The sequence below is a fragment of the Periplaneta americana genome, chromosome 2 (assembly GCF_040183065.1).
Source record: "Periplaneta americana isolate PAMFEO1 chromosome 2, P.americana_PAMFEO1_priV1, whole genome shotgun sequence".
In the NCBI taxonomy this organism is placed as follows: Eukaryota; Metazoa; Arthropoda; class Insecta; order Blattodea; family Blattidae; genus Periplaneta; species Periplaneta americana.
The window spans coordinates 19,888,765-19,906,798 of NC_091118.1; the positions used below are offsets into that span (position 1 = coordinate 19,888,765).

General features: G+C 36.3%; 2 protein-coding genes across 5 annotated transcripts; both read left to right on the forward strand.

Annotated features, from left to right (window-relative positions):
* Positions 1–89: 89 nt before the first annotated feature.
* On the forward strand, positions 90–16,684 carry LOC138715326 (zinc finger protein 83-like). 4 transcript variants are annotated; one of them, XM_069848138.1, is made up of 6 exons: positions 90–319; positions 862–956; positions 1,043–1,180; positions 6,215–6,294; positions 10,219–10,319; positions 13,858–14,022. In XM_069848138.1, exons 1-6 carry the CDS (start codon positions 295–297, stop codon positions 13,887–13,889), a joined length of 471 nt encoding a protein of 156 aa, XP_069704239.1. In that variant the 5' UTR covers positions 90–294; the 3' UTR covers positions 13,890–14,022. The 4 variants fall into 4 exon arrangements, with proteins under 4 accessions (XP_069704239.1, XP_069704248.1, XP_069704219.1 ...); XM_069848147.1 differs by lacking the exons at positions 10,219–10,319; positions 13,858–14,022 and adding an exon at positions 16,589–16,684; XM_069848118.1 differs by lacking the exon at positions 10,219–10,319 and having other exon boundaries at positions 13,858–15,847.
* On the forward strand, positions 10,326–11,879 carry LOC138715377 (zinc finger protein 431-like). The gene has a single exon (XM_069848231.1). It carries the CDS (start codon positions 10,331–10,333, stop codon positions 11,303–11,305), a length of 975 nt encoding a protein of 324 aa, XP_069704332.1. The 5' UTR covers positions 10,326–10,330; the 3' UTR covers positions 11,306–11,879.
* Positions 16,685–18,034: the final 1,350 nt, after the last annotated feature.

An 18,034-nucleotide genomic window follows, 5' to 3' on the forward strand; every position in this document is an offset into this window, starting at 1 on the left:
GCGGGTTAGTTGAAGGGATAGCTTAGTGACATGAGGCCGAGGAATATGTAAAAAGATTTCAGTGTTTTAAGATCCTATAATTACCGAAATTTCTTAGAGATTTATGTTCCCGATTATTTAAATAAACGAAAACTTTTTGCTTTTGATTACTGTTACATCGGATTCACTGCAGAAGGATCGTTAAGTATACATACATTGGTCTGGTACATGATCACATAGGCTGTTTCTTCATTAAAAGTGAGGAGGAAGATTTTAAATTGAAGTAATTTAGTTTCTGTCTACTAAACCTTTCTTATGTCGTTTTGGAACAGTTCTAGAGGTATACATGGGTTGTTATTGCACATCCAAGGATGTGGATTGTAGTAAATAACCAAGATCAGGGTATACCAATAATGGTATTGAATTCGCAGAATCTTTCCTCAGGTTGTTGCTTTAATTGTACAGTTTACATTTAAAGGAGTATCAAATATCTTTATATCTTTACATATACAGCTACATTTGATATAATTCAGATGTTTGTTGGGTGTAAGAAATATGATAGTAGTCATAACAATGTGTTCATTTTAAAATATTTGGAAAAGGATATAACTAAGTAGAATCTGAACGGGGGAATGATGCTCCTGACATTCATATGTGCAATGTTTGCGTGAATCGCTTACCACTAATCTTATCTTCTCAACACACCTTACCTAACATTGTGACTGTCTATAGCGGACTTGTTATTAAGGGTCTAGTAGGAGAAGGGTGGACTAGAGAAGGAAAGAAAATTTTTCCCAGTAAGAACGGTAAAAGTTACGTTAAGATCCTTTATTCATCTGTTCTGTTGATTGATTTATAAATATACGAAGATCTTCTTTTCAGTCATAATGGATGTGATTAAAACAGAGCCTGAGGTAGATCCACTTGCTTCAGTATTTAAAGAGGCAGATGTAGATAATGAAAAACCACTGTCCGAGGTAAGTGAATGTAATAACATCTTAAGTCGTACGTATTCTAGACTTTACCCAATATTTTGTTGTGATACTTAACATCTGATTTACAGGAAGAGAATTTCTTCGAAGTCAATGTAAATGAGAACAAGTTAGAACCTCCCATTCTAAGCTGTGATCTCAAATCGGACATAAAACGTGAAGAAAATGATGATACCGATGAATTTCCTGTGGTAAAATATGAAGTTGAGGTGAGTTGTGTTAACTTCATTGGAACCTTCGTGTCTTTGGAGTCTAAGATTATGTTCTCCACTGCAAATCTTACGATTTTCTTTGGCTGTAACTTTCTGTAAACCAGGCAGATTTCCCCTTACCTCCCCACTCCAACTCCACTTTCTCCTGTTGAGACGAGTACATAGGAAGTAAGTATTGCTCAGTGAAGGATTGTACTGGGTGGCTCAGAAAGAAATGCATTTTTGTTTTTCAAATGACGCGTAAAATATAAGAGAGGGCGTTGCAACACTGTTTCCTGGCGGGAGAAGTGGACTTGGAAATTTAGTAGAGATGGTTCGCTTCAACGGTGCAGAGCGTGCTTTCTGTGTGCAGTCGTATTACCAAAACAACAATTCCTACAAAACTACTCAACGTTTATTTCGTGCACATTTTCGCCTGCACGACATTAGACAATGTCCAAGTGCAAATGTGATTAAACAATGGGTAAGGAAATTCGAGACAACTGGTAACACAACAAACAGACGACCTGTAGGTCGCCGCAGGAGCATCAGGAGCGAAGATAACATTGAGCGTGTTCGGCAATCTGTGGCAGTGGATCCACACCGATCTGCACGCAAACGGGCTGCAACACTAAATTTGCACCAATCCAATATGCGGCGCATATTGAAAATTGACCTGGGTTTACATCCATACAAAATCCAGTTAGTGCAGACGCTGAAGATAACTGATTACGCTGATCGTCTTGCTTTTGCAGATGAAATGTTAACTCGTTTCAATGATTTTAACAACATAATCTTCAGTGATGAAGCCCATTTTCATCTGGATGGATATGTCAATAAGCATAATTGTCGCTACTGGTCGACAGAAAACCCTCAAGAGAAACATCAGCGACCTCTGCACAGCCCTAAAGTCACAGTATGGGCTGAATTGTCATCTCAAGGGATCATAGGGCCGTTCTTCTTTGAAGATGGGCGTGGTCGTAACGTAACAGTGAATGCAGACCGATATTCCAGGATGATTGAAAGGTTCTTAGGTCCCGCACTTCAGAACTTCGTAGGCTTCAACGATGAAACGTGGTTCCACCAAGATGGGGCTACGAGCCATACTGCAAATGTGTCCTTACGAACTATCGGAGCACTGTTTCCAGAGAAACTCATCTCTAGGAGGGGTGACATTAACTGGCCCCCTAGGAGTCCCGAATTAACCCCACTTGACTACTTCTTCTGGGGATACCTGAAAAGTCGGGTCTACAGTACAACTCCAGCCAATCTTCAAGAGCTGAAGGACAATATTCAGGAGGAAATCGCAGCCATTCCACAACACATGTTACAAGCTGTCGTTGGCAATTTCAGGACACGTCTGGAGGAGTGTCAGCGTCGTGAGGGTAGACATTTGACTGATGTAATTTATCACACATGATTTTCCGAGGTCTGTATTTTGAATTTATTTCAATTAAAATTGTGCATAGATACAAATAACTGAGTTATAATTGAAATAAAAATGCATTTCTTCCTGAGCCACCCAGTATAAGACTTTTACGAACTTTCGGCTCTCGCTGGTCGCCTGAAATCCATCTTTGATGCACAGTGGCTACCGTGTGTTTGTTTATTATGCATTGTAAGCGAAAATAATATGGGCAGGGCTTTCTGAGTTTCATTTCACTTCCCCGTTGTCCCCAGGGCTGCTGTAAACAATTAGGACACTGGCATGGAGCTAAATTATGCTATAGGTCTTTTTTTCATTTCATACTTGTTGAAAATTACAAAAAGTGTACATGTTGGCACAGGTCCTTCAAAATATCACAGAATCAAATAATTTTGGATAGGTATGATAACATTTGCAGAAAAGGATAATGATCTCTGAAGAACATCTGTATTCTTATACAGGGTGACCCACATAAAGTGTTACAAGTAAGTTTCTCTTAAATAGATCAGTAAATCTGCTGACTCTTCCAAACCTCATTAGAGAAGGAGGCCTTTCAGATTGCGTCATGGCGGCATTCTGTTGAGCCCCACTCATGGGGTACGGGTGAGCAGCACTGATATTTTAAATTGAATTATGGCCTTTTTTGGGGAAAGGGATATTCTGGTTATCTTCAATAAATCGGGCAACTTATGTTTCAAGCATTTTTTTTTCTAAAATTAGGTCTTAAAAAGTTACAGCTTTGAAAGTAATACAGACCCCAAGAAATACCCCAACTTCTACTTTGTCTGCCCATGTGACAGTCTGTTGCTCTAGACCACACAGTCACTGCTGGAATTTAAACAATCTTAACACTCTTTCTGAACCAACGAAAGAAAGGCAACATGCCACACCTGAGTACGAAAACCAAGAATTACGTTCGCCATTTCCAAGAATCTTGTTACAAGTGTCATTTTATGACTCTGAGATAGAAGTTTTTGATAAGGAGGGCCGCAAAATTGAGCTGAAATACAAATAAAACAATATGTGCCCTAACATTTAGCACAATTGAACCAGTGAGTGGAAAAAGAGAATAACTACATTTTTTTGCTAAATTGAACTGAGATAGCCATTTTGTTCCTCAATGATAGACCCATTGCATGAACTGAAAAAGGCAATATTACTAGCATTCTTACCCGGGTAAAATCTTATGTCTGTTCTGTGTTGAGTGGAAGAAGGAAATAACTTCTGTAGTAGTTCCCTTTTTTCACTCAAGATTGTGCCAGGGCTGACTCAGCTGTTCTATTACAGCTAATATTGAAAAAAGTTTTATAATAAACTAATAAGCTACATGAAGTAACTGATACATGTAAACAAAGGGAATATGTTGTTGGGCTATTATTCGACTACATGCAGAACTTGTCACTTCACTTTATTCCTGTACAGGAGAATGATGTTTATCTTCGCAAGCTTTGGATGTACATATTCTGTATTCATAATCTTTCTAACAACACGTCTGTTTTCTACACATACCATGAGGGAAAGGGGGTCATGTAGGTATTCAAAATCATGTGAAATTTTCTGAGAAAAACAATGGTGCAATCCGTTTTGAGATATATCTAATAGTTTTCAAGTTATGACACAAACATTAGTTAATGCATCTACAGATATTTTGTAACATGATACAGTACTAAGGTGGCTTTGGAAAAGGTATTTTTATGCAATTCTCGTAATTAACTTTTCCTGCTTTACTGTTTGGTTAACCTGTGACAGTTTCAATGCATTGTTGTAATTATTTGAAGCTTTCCTGTAACAAATTTCTTGATTTTCGTGATGGCATTATCGAAAGTGGAAAGAATATTGATATCATTCTTCATTCTGGTAGGTTAAGCCACAGAAATGTTGCAGCAGACTGAACGAACATTTCTCTGGACATTGGATCGGTCGGCATGGACCAGTAGAATGGTCGACCAGGTCTCCAGATTTAACACCTCTTGATTTTTTCTTTTGGGGTTACATAAAGAGCTTGATATATGAAGAGAAAATTGAGAATATAGATAGAACATTTTGTAACATTCCCGGGGTGAATTTAGCACAGGCTTCAATGATACATTTCATTAAATGTTCCACATTCTCAATTTTCTCTTCATCCTACCAAGCTCTTTATGTAAACCCAAAAGAAAAAATCAAGAGGTGTTAAATCTGGAGACATGGTCGGCCATTCTACTGGTCCACGTCGACCAATTTAATGTCTAGGGAACTGTTCGTTCAGTCTGCTGCAACATTTCTGTGGCTTAACCTGCCAGAAAGAGGAATGATATCAATTCTTTCCTCTTTCGATAATGCCATCAAGAAATTTCTTACAGGAAAGCTTCAAATAATCACAACAATGCACTGAAACTATCACAGATTAACCGAACAGTAAAGCAGGAAAGTTAATTACCAGAATTGCATAAAAGCACCTTTTCCAAAGCCTCCTTAGTACCGTACCATCTTGCAAAATATCTGTAGATGCAGTAACTAATGTTTGTGTCATTAGACAGTTATCTTTAAATAACTTGAAAACGATTAGAGATATCTCAAAATGGATTGCACCATTGTTTTTCTCAGAAAATTCCACATGATTTTGAGTACCAACATGACCCCCTTTCCATTTAAAATTTCGAAGTTGCATTCAAAATGGCGGTTTTGAAATAGCTAAGAGCTAGATTCGAATGTGTCACTGGTAGAGCATTTGGTCTTACAAATACTGATAACACCTACAGTAATCGAAAATCAAGCATATAGAAGATATTTATATGGTCCTAGACTTTTGATTCACTCTGTATATTTTTTTCCATAAAATTGTAATGTGGAAGTCGTTATTAACCTATTTAATCATTTATATACATTTTTAAAGAAGAAAAAAAAATGGAGGAGAGGTTAGGAAGCTAATAAAATAAGTGTATGATTATTGAGTGGAAAAAGGAGATAAGTTTTAAAATTTAAAAAACTTGTATACAAGTATTAACAAGACATAGAGCGAAATTTGATAATAATGTATATACAACAAACAATAGTGAACATTTTTACTGTTGACAACATTTAAATCAAACTTAACAGAAAAGCTGTAGAAAGTTTTTTTTGTTTCCTGAGAAGTTGGGTTCAAAGTAGTTATTCCCTTTTTCTACTCACTGATTCAATTTATGTTCACCCAAAAAGCATAGTAATAATAGTAATTAACTTCTTCAGCGACCAATTAACTTAAGAGCACTTACTTTTAAAAATGTCTCACGCCTTAATGCTGCTTTTTAGCAGAGTTACATATGTTCTCGTTCTAGAGAGTTAATGTCAGCTGAAAAGCTATTATTTTTTTAAGGTAGATGTGAAATCATTTTCCAACACTCCAATATACCATGCCTTTTGGTAGATATAATAGATCTTAATGTAAATATGGCTGCTCTCGAGGGAATCAATTTGTTTGAGACACTGAATATGTATTTGTTGTTCCACTGTCTAATGATTTCTAAAAGGAAAAGAGTGAGCATGTGGCAGTAGTGCATTTACTTATCTATTGAATGTTTCAGTTCTCTTCTGTCTGTTACTACAGATCTCTGTATCAATTATTTCTGCTATATTTACTGTACAGCATTCTGAATTTCCTTCTGCAGGATGACTCATGGAATTTGAATGCTGTGAAAGAGGAATTGGTGCCAGACGTGATGGAGAAGGATGATGTCTTAACTGAAACGTGAGTATAGTCCCATGTCAGAGTCTTTATAGGCTACTGTGTTTTCTTTTTTTATTTTGTTTAAGATTGAAAATGAATTTAGAATGCGTTGTCCAGTTTCTTACTTGTAGAAAGCATAGGCACAAATTTAGTCTTTCGTAGGGTTTTCAAATTTCCATTCACCAAAATGAGAATATGTTCAGCATTTCGTTGATTAAAATTTAGTACAGTTCTTACTGGCGTTATATATATCTGCTCTCTCAATGTTGAGTCCGGCATTAAAATTCAGAGATAGACATAACAGAATTGAAGATAGAGAGGAAAAAAGTGGGGAGCTATTTTTGTGGTGTAGAGATTACTAGGTTTTCCCCAGTTGTAAGGCGAATGTTATATAAAAAATTGCAAATCATCTCAAAATACCATCTCGCTATAACTTAATAAATAGAATTATTTTTCTACAAAAACAAATACTTAGAACCATTTTCAAAATTAAATATCCCAACTGTTGTGTCTATTCAAAGAACAAAAGATTCTAACAGTACTTACTTACTTACTTACAAGGAACACGTAGGTTCATTGCCGCCCTCACATAAGCCCGCCATTGGTCCCTATCCTGAGCAAGATTAATCCATTCTCTATCATCATATCCTACCTCCCTCAAATCCATTTTAATATTATCTTCCCATCTACGTCTCGGCCTCCCCAAAGGTCTTTTTCCCTCCGGCCTCCCAACTAACACTCTATATGCATTTCTGGATTCGCCCATACGTGCTACATGTCCTGCCCATCTCAAACGTCTGGATTTTATGTTCCTAATTATGTCAGGTGAAGTATACAATGCGTGCAGCTCTGCGTTGTGTAACTTTCTCCATTCTCCTGTAACTTCATCCCTCTTAGCCCCAAATATTTTCCTAAGAACCTTATTCTCAAACATCCTTAATCTGTGTTCCTCTCTCAAAGTGAGAGTCCAAGTTTCACAACCATACAGAACAACCGGTAATATAACTGTTTTATAAATTCTAACTTTCAGACTTTTTGACAGAAGACTAGATGACAAAAGCTTCTCAACCGAATAATAACAGGCATTTCCCATATTTATTCTACGTTTAATTTCCTCCCGAGTGTCATTTATATTTGTTACTGTTGCTTCCACCTCTTCGAAGGATAAATCTCCAATTTTTATAGTTCCATTTCGTACAATATTCTGGTCACGAGACATAATCATATACTTAGTCTTTTCGGGATTTACTTCCAACCCTATCGCTCTACTTGCTTCAACAAGAATTTCCGCGTTTTCCCTAATTGTTTGTGGATTTTCTCCAAACATATTCACGTCATCCGCATAGACAAGAAGCTGATGTAACCCGTTCAATTCCAAACCCTCTGTGTTATCCTGAACTTTCCTAACAGTACCGCCCATAATTACTTTCGAATGTGCCCAATATGCTTTCAGACAGAAAAGTTTATTCAAGGGAAATTCTGATTATCGTTCTTATAATAGTCGAAACAAGAATGCCATAACCCTTTCTAAGAATACTACTAGTGTTGAATCGTCTCCCATTTACCTGTGTTCCAAAATCTTTAATTCGCTTGTGGCCAATATATACAATCAGAAAACAGAAAATTCTTTTCGAAACTCTCTAAAGCATATTCCCGTAAACCATTGTTTTTAGAAATTGGATGAGTACTACTTCAGAAATGAGGTATAAATGGATAACTAATGTTGGCACTAAGCATACATTGTTTCCACACAGGCTTCTATCACATCCCTTTATCTCTGTACCTCCTATTCTGTCATAGCCTCCATTTATATTTGCTGTTACATTTTAATTAGTGTATGATTAGTGACTTTGCTTTGTTCGTAATTCTGTGAATTGTCACTATAATTTTGTCTGAGTTGTTGATAATTTTAGTTACCTTGTAATTTGCGATTCATTTATTTTGTTTTTGTTAATTTTAGTTACCTTATAGTGTGTTATTTATTTTAAAAATTCATTTATACTGTTGTTAGTTTTAGTTAACTTGTGATTTACTATTTATTTTAAAAATTATTTTGTATTCTTGTTCATTTTAGTTAGCTTTTAATTTGCTATTTATTGAAACAATCTCCTTATACTACTAATTATTCTTATGCTTACGATTTAAGTATCATACTCAGTCTGCATACATTATTTACAAACTTCTACCTCACTTCAACTGTTCGTAAATATCTAAAACCCTGGTCGCATTTCTATTCTAACCTGTTCCTAATTCCGATGTACCAATTATTTCTAGTAGTATAGTATTGTATATTATTTATATTTCATGTCCAAGCACTGTAATGGCAATTAAATAACTATTGTTAATTCTCGATTTACCACGAAAATCGTCTGTAGCTGCGTTGAGATTGGCAACACGCCATGACTGTTTGGCCAAACACCTGCATAGAATTGAAATATATCAGTCCCCTAGCTGCCCATTGTGCAATTCAAATCAAGAAGTAGATTCGGAACACCTCAAAATCTGTGCTTCAGTGGCTAACCATGACAATATCTTTGAAAAATATTGGAGTGCAAGAGGTCAAATGACTTTATTGTCAAACGCCTGGCATTATAAAACAACAACTATTGTCACCACCATCAATTCCACGAATGCTATAGACTTACAGTTGATATTGCGTCATTGAAGTGTTGATTAAAAATGTAATAGGAACACTTATATTCGTGATCTTCAGATGATAGATGAATTGTACCTCCCGAACAGCAGTAGGAGTTTCTAGAGAATTAATGGCATTCATGGGTAGGGTTGCCATACATCCTGAAGAAGTGGGATTTTTCCAGAATTTTAGCACATGAAGAAATGTCCCTCCTGATTTTCAACAAATCGGCAAATGTTCTGAATTTTAAGATTGATTTAAAACGTCCACTGTAGGGTGTTCAGGAAGCATCACAAATGAAATTTGTTACATTTCTTCTGTTAAAGACGCTACAAGCTATCCTACAGTCATACTCGGCTGTGGCTGTCTCCGCTGATTTGTTATTGTTGCGTTTTACTGCCAAAGATGATAATCGTTACTAGGCCTTCTACAAATTCTATCGAGTCATTGTTAAGAATTTTGAGAAAGAAGCAAATAATTGCTATATCACTTGTCTTGAGTACTTACAAAAGTGGTTAAATTCTTTCATTGATCTCGAGTGGTTTAATTTGTTGCTCTTAAAGAAAGTACCAACTTGGGGTGGGCATATAGAAGACACTGTTAAATACTTGTTGAAGAATGATTATAAAGTTGATGACTCAGTAGCATTCAATCAATCACTGTGTTTAATAAAGTTCGTGAAAGAAAAACTCAACGAACCTGACTCTGACAATAATTTCATGCAAAAGCTAGCTAGTGATAAATGGGTGAAATTTTTCAGTTCTTGTAAAAATAGTGAGCAATATTCAGAATTACTAAAGATTGCTCAGTTCTATTTCTGTTTACCTGCCCATAATGCATGTGCGGAAAGAATCTTGTCTATTGTGAATGCACAGTGGACATATGACAGGAATGGACTAAAAATTGAACCAATTAATGGTTCAGTATCATTTTAAAGACATGTCATGCTTGCAATTTCATGAATATCTGATGCAAAACAATGTGTTGCTGAAGCAGATTTCATCTTCAAAAGAATATGACTGGTTTGAGATCAAGAATGAAGTAATGAACTAAATCATAAATTCAATATTGTATAATTGTGTAGTATTAGTATGTTATTTGTTGCACATTGTAAAGTTTATGTGTATTTTTATGACCATACTAAAAAAAATTATGTTGTAATTAGCCTACAATATGTTGCATTGGATGGATGGAGTTCTGAATTCTTGCCTCACCCTTATGACAGCGCTATGCATGAGACATCAATAAATGATCTGAATGTGAGGTTCAGTGAAGAGTCATTACATGAGAGATCCTCTGTGGATTCACAGGCCTACCCATCCGCATTGCCATGACAACAAGAAGGTAAACAGAAGTGACTCTTCAAAGAATTCAGCAGAATGTTATGAAGCAGCCAAGCAGACACAGTCAGGTACAGGGCTCATGCGTAAAGATCGTAGCCTTCCTGAGGATACTTCAGGCCTCAAGGATCTAAAGTATGAAAATAGTGGCAAAACATTCACCGCACCCAAAAATTTGAAACGATCCCGATTCAATGAAGTAAAAATGAAATCTTTCAAATGCAGCACTTGTGAGAAGACATTTCCGAAACGTTATAATCTTAGAATACATGAAGCAACTCACAAGGGCGATAAGCCCTTTCAATGCAACAGTTGTGATAAATGGTTTTCACATCGTCATCATCTTCGAGATCACTCTGTAATTCATACAGGTGAGAAACCTTTGAAATGTAACATCTGTGGGAAGGGTTTTGCGCGGTTGAACTACCTTCGGTCACATACATTAACACACACAGGCGAAAAACCTTTCAAATGTAACGTCTGTGATAAGAGCTTTGCACAAGGGACTCATCTCCGAAGACACGAGTCGACTCACAAGAACGAGAAGCCTTTCAAATGCCACATTTGTGATAAAAATTTTGCACGAATTGAATATCTGAGACTACACACAGTGACTCACACTACCGAAAAGCCTTTCAAATGCAACTTATGTCACAAGGCTTTTGCATTACCGCATTATCTTCGATTACATTCTGCTGTTCACACAGGGGAGAAGAATTACAAATGCAGCATATGCGATAGGAGTTTTGCACGTCTTGATCATCTTCGAGGACACCTGTCAAATCACACAGGCGACAAACCTTTCAAGTGTCAAACTTGTGATAAGAGCTTTTCACATAGACATCATCTTAAAGAACATATGTTATCCCATACACTTGAAAAGCCTTACAAATGCGACTTCTGTGATAAAAGTTTTGCTCAGAATCGATACCTTCAAAGCCATGCAAAAACTCATACAAATGACAAACAGTACAAATGCAGTTATTGTGATAAAACATTTGCACTAAAGGATTATCTTCGAAGACACGTGTCAACACATCTGTATAAAATGCTATAGGTACAGTTTCAGAAAAGAGCATTTATATACACAAGACTTCAAATGAATTTAATACTGTGCAGCTCCGTAGTTCGGAATTCGTGATAATTCGGACACACCTTTTTTGTCACATTACACTTGGACATTAATATTCCATACATTGAAGAGTGAAAAGTTCAAATTAATCAACATAAGATTCGTTTAGATACATTAAGAATTTCTGTACTGTAATCTGAACGATGAAAAATGTTATCTTGTCTTAAAAGCTATGTGTCATTGTGTAAATAAAGAACAGCAGTACAAACAGACCCACACAATACTTCCTCTTTTTTTAAATCACAGTCTGAAAATTCCAAACCCAGTGCTTTGTGTGCTGTATTTTATTTGGACTGAAGAACTTCAAACTTATTCTTTTTTTAATTAATATTTTGTCTTCTATATGTTCGTAAAATGTAGCTAAGAGTATTTAATTCCTTTCTTTGACTAAAGAACTTCAAACTTTTTTCTTAATTAACTTTTTTATTCCACATGTTCGTGAAATATAATGATTAGGGTTAGAATTTTTAGGGATAATTTTGATAGGAAAGAAGGAGTGGAAAAGGTGCTAAAATAAGACAAATATGAGGGGGGGAAAGGTGCAGTTTCACTCAAGTATTTCGGGGGGGGGTTGTGTGTGCGTGCGTGATTAGAACATAACGCAAGAATATGCCACCTTTGTGACTCAGGTCCCCAATGTGGGACCGTCATGCATACAGACTCAAGTTTTCAGAGTTTTTCTCTTTTCACAATACCCCAGGTGATTATCATTTCTGGCCATAAAATATGGCATCTTCCCTTGTGTGTTGTTTGATGCTGCATTGCCTGCATGCAAATTATATCGGGTCCCTGATTTCAACAGTCTGTCAAAAGAAAAAGGGAAAAGCCAGGGCATTTTTATCACCTTTATTAAGAAATACAATTCAACAATTCCACAAAAACGATCAGTAGTAGGCCTCTACATGAGCCTTCTCGGTAGTATGGGCAACTGCTTTGCCATTTTATCCCACTCACAACTACTGCCATCCCGCCGGTCAGTTGGTCGATCATCCTTGAGATCTCCGTCCTTCGATTGTCGCTTCCCTCCGAATCTCCACATCCCTCCATATACCTTCTCTTTCACCTATGGAAGTACCAGAGATCACCAAAGGAGAGCTTTAGTTGTAACAACCGATTGCTCCACCAGTTGTAGTCACTCCACTTAGGGGTTTTGAGAGTCCCATATTCGGCCATTTTGCCAGACAAATGGAAAGTTACCGCGTCAGAAAACATAACACAATAAAGCAAATCTTTGTTTCCGTTAATGCGATCCAGGATCTCAATTGCAAGTTCTTGAGGCTGAGGTTTGTCTGTTGACTTGATTTCTTGAACAATTTGTATCTTACAAGAGCCATTCTTAAGCTGCGTAATTTCTGCTTGACAGAAAACAATCACCAGTGCCATCCACATCAATGACGAAAATATTTGATACAAATCTGGCTTTCAGGTTGTAGCTCCCTGTAAAGCAGGTTTGAACAATTTTTCCTTTAAATTATTCGAAAATATTTGAGTTGAATTTGTCAATAAAAACGATAAAAGTTCCCCTGAGCCTTTGGTCTTTCTTTCACAGACAATCAAAATCATGGAAGATCTAGATGACCACTCTGTATATACGGGGTGGGCAAAATAAAACTGGCCCCGGAAAATATATGTGAAATATAAGAATTTATATGTATAAGACTGACGCAGAAATGACCCTGACAATGCAAGAAACCGTGATTTCGATGCAAAATTGGGTTGCTGTCACATGTCTGCACAAGCGCATCTTCCGCATGCTCTGTCTCGAGCTTCGCTGTGTCATTACGTTTGAGTGAGTGAGAGGAACAGATGTGTTCAGTGGCCAGTTGACTGCAACACAAAATGATGCTCACGATTAAACAACGCGTGTTCATTGTCGAGTGTTATGCGAAGCACAATTCATGGAAAAGGTGTGCGGAACTGTTTGCACAAGAGTTTCAAATTGGAAATATTGTGGTAAAACTTCCAGCAAAAACTGCAATGCAAAACTTAGTGGCAAAATGCGTGAAACGGGCTCTGTAGGGAATAAAAACCGTAACTATCCGAAAAGAATTCGAAAACCAGAAAACATGGCTCGAGTGCAGGAAAGCCTGGAACAAAGTCCGACGAAATCGCAACGCTGTTTATCTGTGCAAGTGGGAATTAAGAGAACGTTGTGTCGAAACATTATCAAAAAGGACCTGCATCTGTATCCTTACAAATATACTGTTGTACATGCATTAAAGCGTCCCAGGCATCTGGGCCAGTTTTATTTTGCCCACTGTGTATTTATTCTTATTCCATAATCCAGTTTCCTGTATAGACATTACATGCAATCATAGATATTTCCTTAGATCTCCTATTACTTTTTCTTTTTAATATCCTGTATGTGACAGTTAAACGTATAACACTGAATTAAGATCACATCGAATGTTGTCAATATCTGGTTGATTGAACTGTGATATGCCTAGTCTTGTGATCACAGATCTTTCACTTTTCAGGTTTATGCAGCCACGTTTACGTGACAATGTGAAAACACAAGATATTGACGACTTTAAGATATCTCTTAGACACCATGAAGTGAACAAATGTGCAGAAGTAGATAAGGAGGACACACTTCAGGAATATGCCTTCCCTGATTTTACTTCGGACCAGAAGGAACCTCTTAATAGCAGTGCACCAAAAAATCTTGTACAAGACAAACACAGTGATTTAAAATTGAAGTCATTTAAATGTAACATTTGTGAGAAAACTTTCACACAGCGGTACAATCTTCAAAGACACGAATCAATTCACAATAGCGAGACAGCATACAAATGTGATATTTGTGAAAAATGTTTTGGGTATCGGCATCATCTTCGGAATCACATGTCAATTCATACAGGGGTGAAGCCATTTAAATGTAGTGTTTGTGAGAAGACTTTTGCACGTCCTGATTATCTTCAAAAGCACGAATTAATACATACAGGTGAGAAAAAATTCAAGTGCAATGTTTGTGGTAAGAACTTTGCTCATCGTTCACATCTACTGGTACACGAATCAACGCACAGAGGTGATAAACCTTTCAAATGCGACACTTGTAATAAAAAGTTCACCCGGCATGATCATCTTCAACAGCACACACCAACACATACACGCCAGAAACCTTTCAAATGTAGCACATGTGGTAAAAGTTTCGGATATCAGCATCATCTTCGACTGCATGCTCTCACTCACACTGGTGAGAAACATTATAAATGCAACATTTGTGAGAAGGATTTTACACAGCTTGATCATCTCAAACGACACGTAACTATTCACACCGGCAACAAGCCTTTTAAATGTGCGACCTGTGACAAGAGCTTTGTTCACAGATATGAACTCACACAACATGGTTTGTCTCACACGCACAAGAGGCCTTACAAATGCAACATGTGTGATAAAAGTTTCGCTCAGAAGGCTTTTCTTTGGAAACACATGAAACTTCATACAAGCGACAAACATTACAAATGTAGTTACTGTGATAGAGGTTTTGCACGGCGAGATTATCTTCAGAAACATGAAGCAATACACACAAGAAAGAAGTCCTCAAGTTCAATGGATGATGTATCTTGAATGGACCAATTTTCGAGTAACTTTATACCTTCATCCATCGAGTGATCAGTTGTCTACTAAATACCATGTGATCCGTTGTACCCGATGTTCCTAGGTCCACATCTGGCCAAGGACAATAAAATGCTGAGAATTGCTTCCACTGAAGTGTAAAACGGGAATCCCATATATTAAATCAGCAATTCCCGTATATTTTTCTTCAAAGGTCACTTAGAAGTTATAGTGTTCAGATTGTGGACAATAGACAGAAACAACCATTTAATACATTAAAATACTTGAGAAAAAGTTGTTTGTACTTTTGGTTAATTTTCTTGATCTCTGATACAGTGTGAGGCACTTCAGATTACCACCTTACTGTTATCGATGGACTGTATTTACTATACTTAAAGGGCAAATAGGAATTCACAAATCTAGCATATAGAGAATGAATATTAATCAGAAAAAGAGTATTTTCAGCATAAAGTTTTATTTTTTTGATAGAACAATATCCATAAGTATACAGAAATTAAGCTAGATAAAATTATAACAAAAATGATATTTACCATATCAATGGTGTTTATGTAAAAGAGCTTATCCCACAAAATAGAAGGTGTTTCAAGAACAAAAAAATCAAAATTTAGTTACCTAATATATGTGGAATGTAGATATAATTTCCAAAGCTGTATCTTCACAATTTGTAACTAAAATTTAAGTAATCACACTAATTACAGAAAAAAAAAAAGTTAAATTTTAAAGCCCTTTTATCTAAACACCATCGAATGTTTCTAATGGAAAGTCAACAAAATATTGCTATTAAACTTTTAGCCTTCAGATGAAATGCCTGTATGATACAAGAAATGCAATAATAGAAAGTGGTCATGTAATTTTGTTTACTGCAATAACAATAACAGTAGAAAGTGATGTTCTTATGTTTTTATTTTGTTTTCCACTCATTTTATTTTTAATAAAGTAAGTTGGGATGGATAATATTACAAAAAATGGTATTTACCAATGCTAAAAAATGTTGATATGATTCTCATGTATGGTGAATGTATAAAAAAATTCTTAATGCGCCACTAGTGATTGCGTTTGTCTGCTGAACCAGAGCTGCACTCGGGCATGGGTTCAATTCCCGCTTGGACTGATTACCTGATTAGGCTTCTTCCGAGGTTTTCTCAAACTGTAAAGTGACTCAAGTTATCACTTGGCAAATCCTCTGCCTCATCTTACCAAATACCATTTCACTATCATGAATTCTATCAAATAACCTAGTAGTTGATACAGTGTCGTTAAATTACCGACAAGAAAAGATCTTAATTTTATTAAAAACAACAAGAGTAAAAGGGAAGATAGAAAGCTAAAATGAATTTGAGCACTCTGATTTTCGTAATTTTCATCATTTATGTTATTAACCTCTTATACTGGCAGATAAGGTAGCGATTGACTTTCTGTGGGCAAACTCACATATGTGGAGGCTCGGCATTATTTTGCCCACTTGCAATTCATGACCCTGCGGCGACGTAAGGGGGTCATGAATTGTTATTATACAAGATAATGCAAAGTCTCCACATATTGAGTTTGCCCATGCAGTGTCAGTCACAATCTTACATCTCGCTTACTGTAACTGATTGTGACAGTGTGACTTTTTTTCTTTCCATGAAGGAGCAGCCTGAAGACTTACACTGCAGCCTGAGTCTTCTTGTGCTTACCACTCATGTCAGAGAAATGATTGTTGAAGTCCATATCACCGCATTCCTGTAAGTGTCATGATTCACTATTGGTGCCATCTATCCATTCAGCATAGAGAACACACTGTTCTGACAAAGTCTGCATTTAATTTCCCTCCATCCCAATGAGAATAATGCCATATGTGTGCAAATTAATTGTACTTCATCCTGCTACATCTTTTGTTGACTTGAAACGGTTAAAATTAATGATGGCGAAATGAGCCCGAGGGCCCAGTGCCGAAAATTGCTCAGCAGTTGCTTCGAATTGGTTGAAGGAAAACCCCAGAAGAAACCCCAACTAGGAATGTCCCACTCATGATCTGAATCTGTACCTACTAGTTTCGTAGTCATGCAGTACCCTACTTCATAGCGGTGTACTAAGATTAGATACTATTAATGAAACAGCTGACTTTGTTCACTTCCATCTCTATCTATCAGTCTCATAAAATTCAGTGATAGTAGATCCGCTTGCACTAGTATTATAATTTGAAGTTACAGTATTATCTACTATTGTTCCATAGACTGCAGAATAGTTTCAGAACAGACTTGGAGAATGACTCATGCAAACCTTATGAAAAGTAGCATCACTGTCCCCTTTCCATATTAAACATCAGTCCCAAAGTATATTTTTTTTTTCCATTTCATTTATAGTATTCCATATATCTTACACCAGTAATGAAGCTTTAAGATGTGGAACAAGTCAAGAGTTGTACAATTTTTTGGCAAGATGAAGTGAGACCGAGAATTCGCCATCGGAGGAAAAAACCAAACAGGAATCTAACCCAAGCCCGAGCACAGTTCCAGATCAGCAGGCAAGCAAGTCTGCTGACTGAGCTACACTGGTGGATCTACAAAAAATATATAGTAGGCTACATAGCAAGCAGATGGTTCAATTTACAAACCTTAACAATTATTCATCAGTTGACCTATAAACAAATGCAATACACAGCAACTAAATTAATTCAGTTTAAATCCATAAAACAATTCAAATGGTTGAGATATACAAAAGTAGATAATATATATCATGTAAATTACTTCAATTTACAAGCATAAACAATTCATCAGTTGACCTATATAATAATATACAATGCATTGCAAGCAGATTAATATTCAATTTACAAGCTTATCTTCATTAAGCTGTACAAAATTATACAATACATTTCAAGTAATTTTAATCAGATAAGATATTGGTCGGTACTATTTTATAATGCATTATTATTATTAGGGTAACCAGATAAAAAAATTAAATGCAAGACATTTCATTAATTGAAGCAAAATTTTCCAAAAGAAGACAGTCTAATTTCAAAAGTGACATTAAGCTTATACTTATTTTCAATATTTTATATGCCATAATACGATAAACTGTTAGTCTTAGTATGCA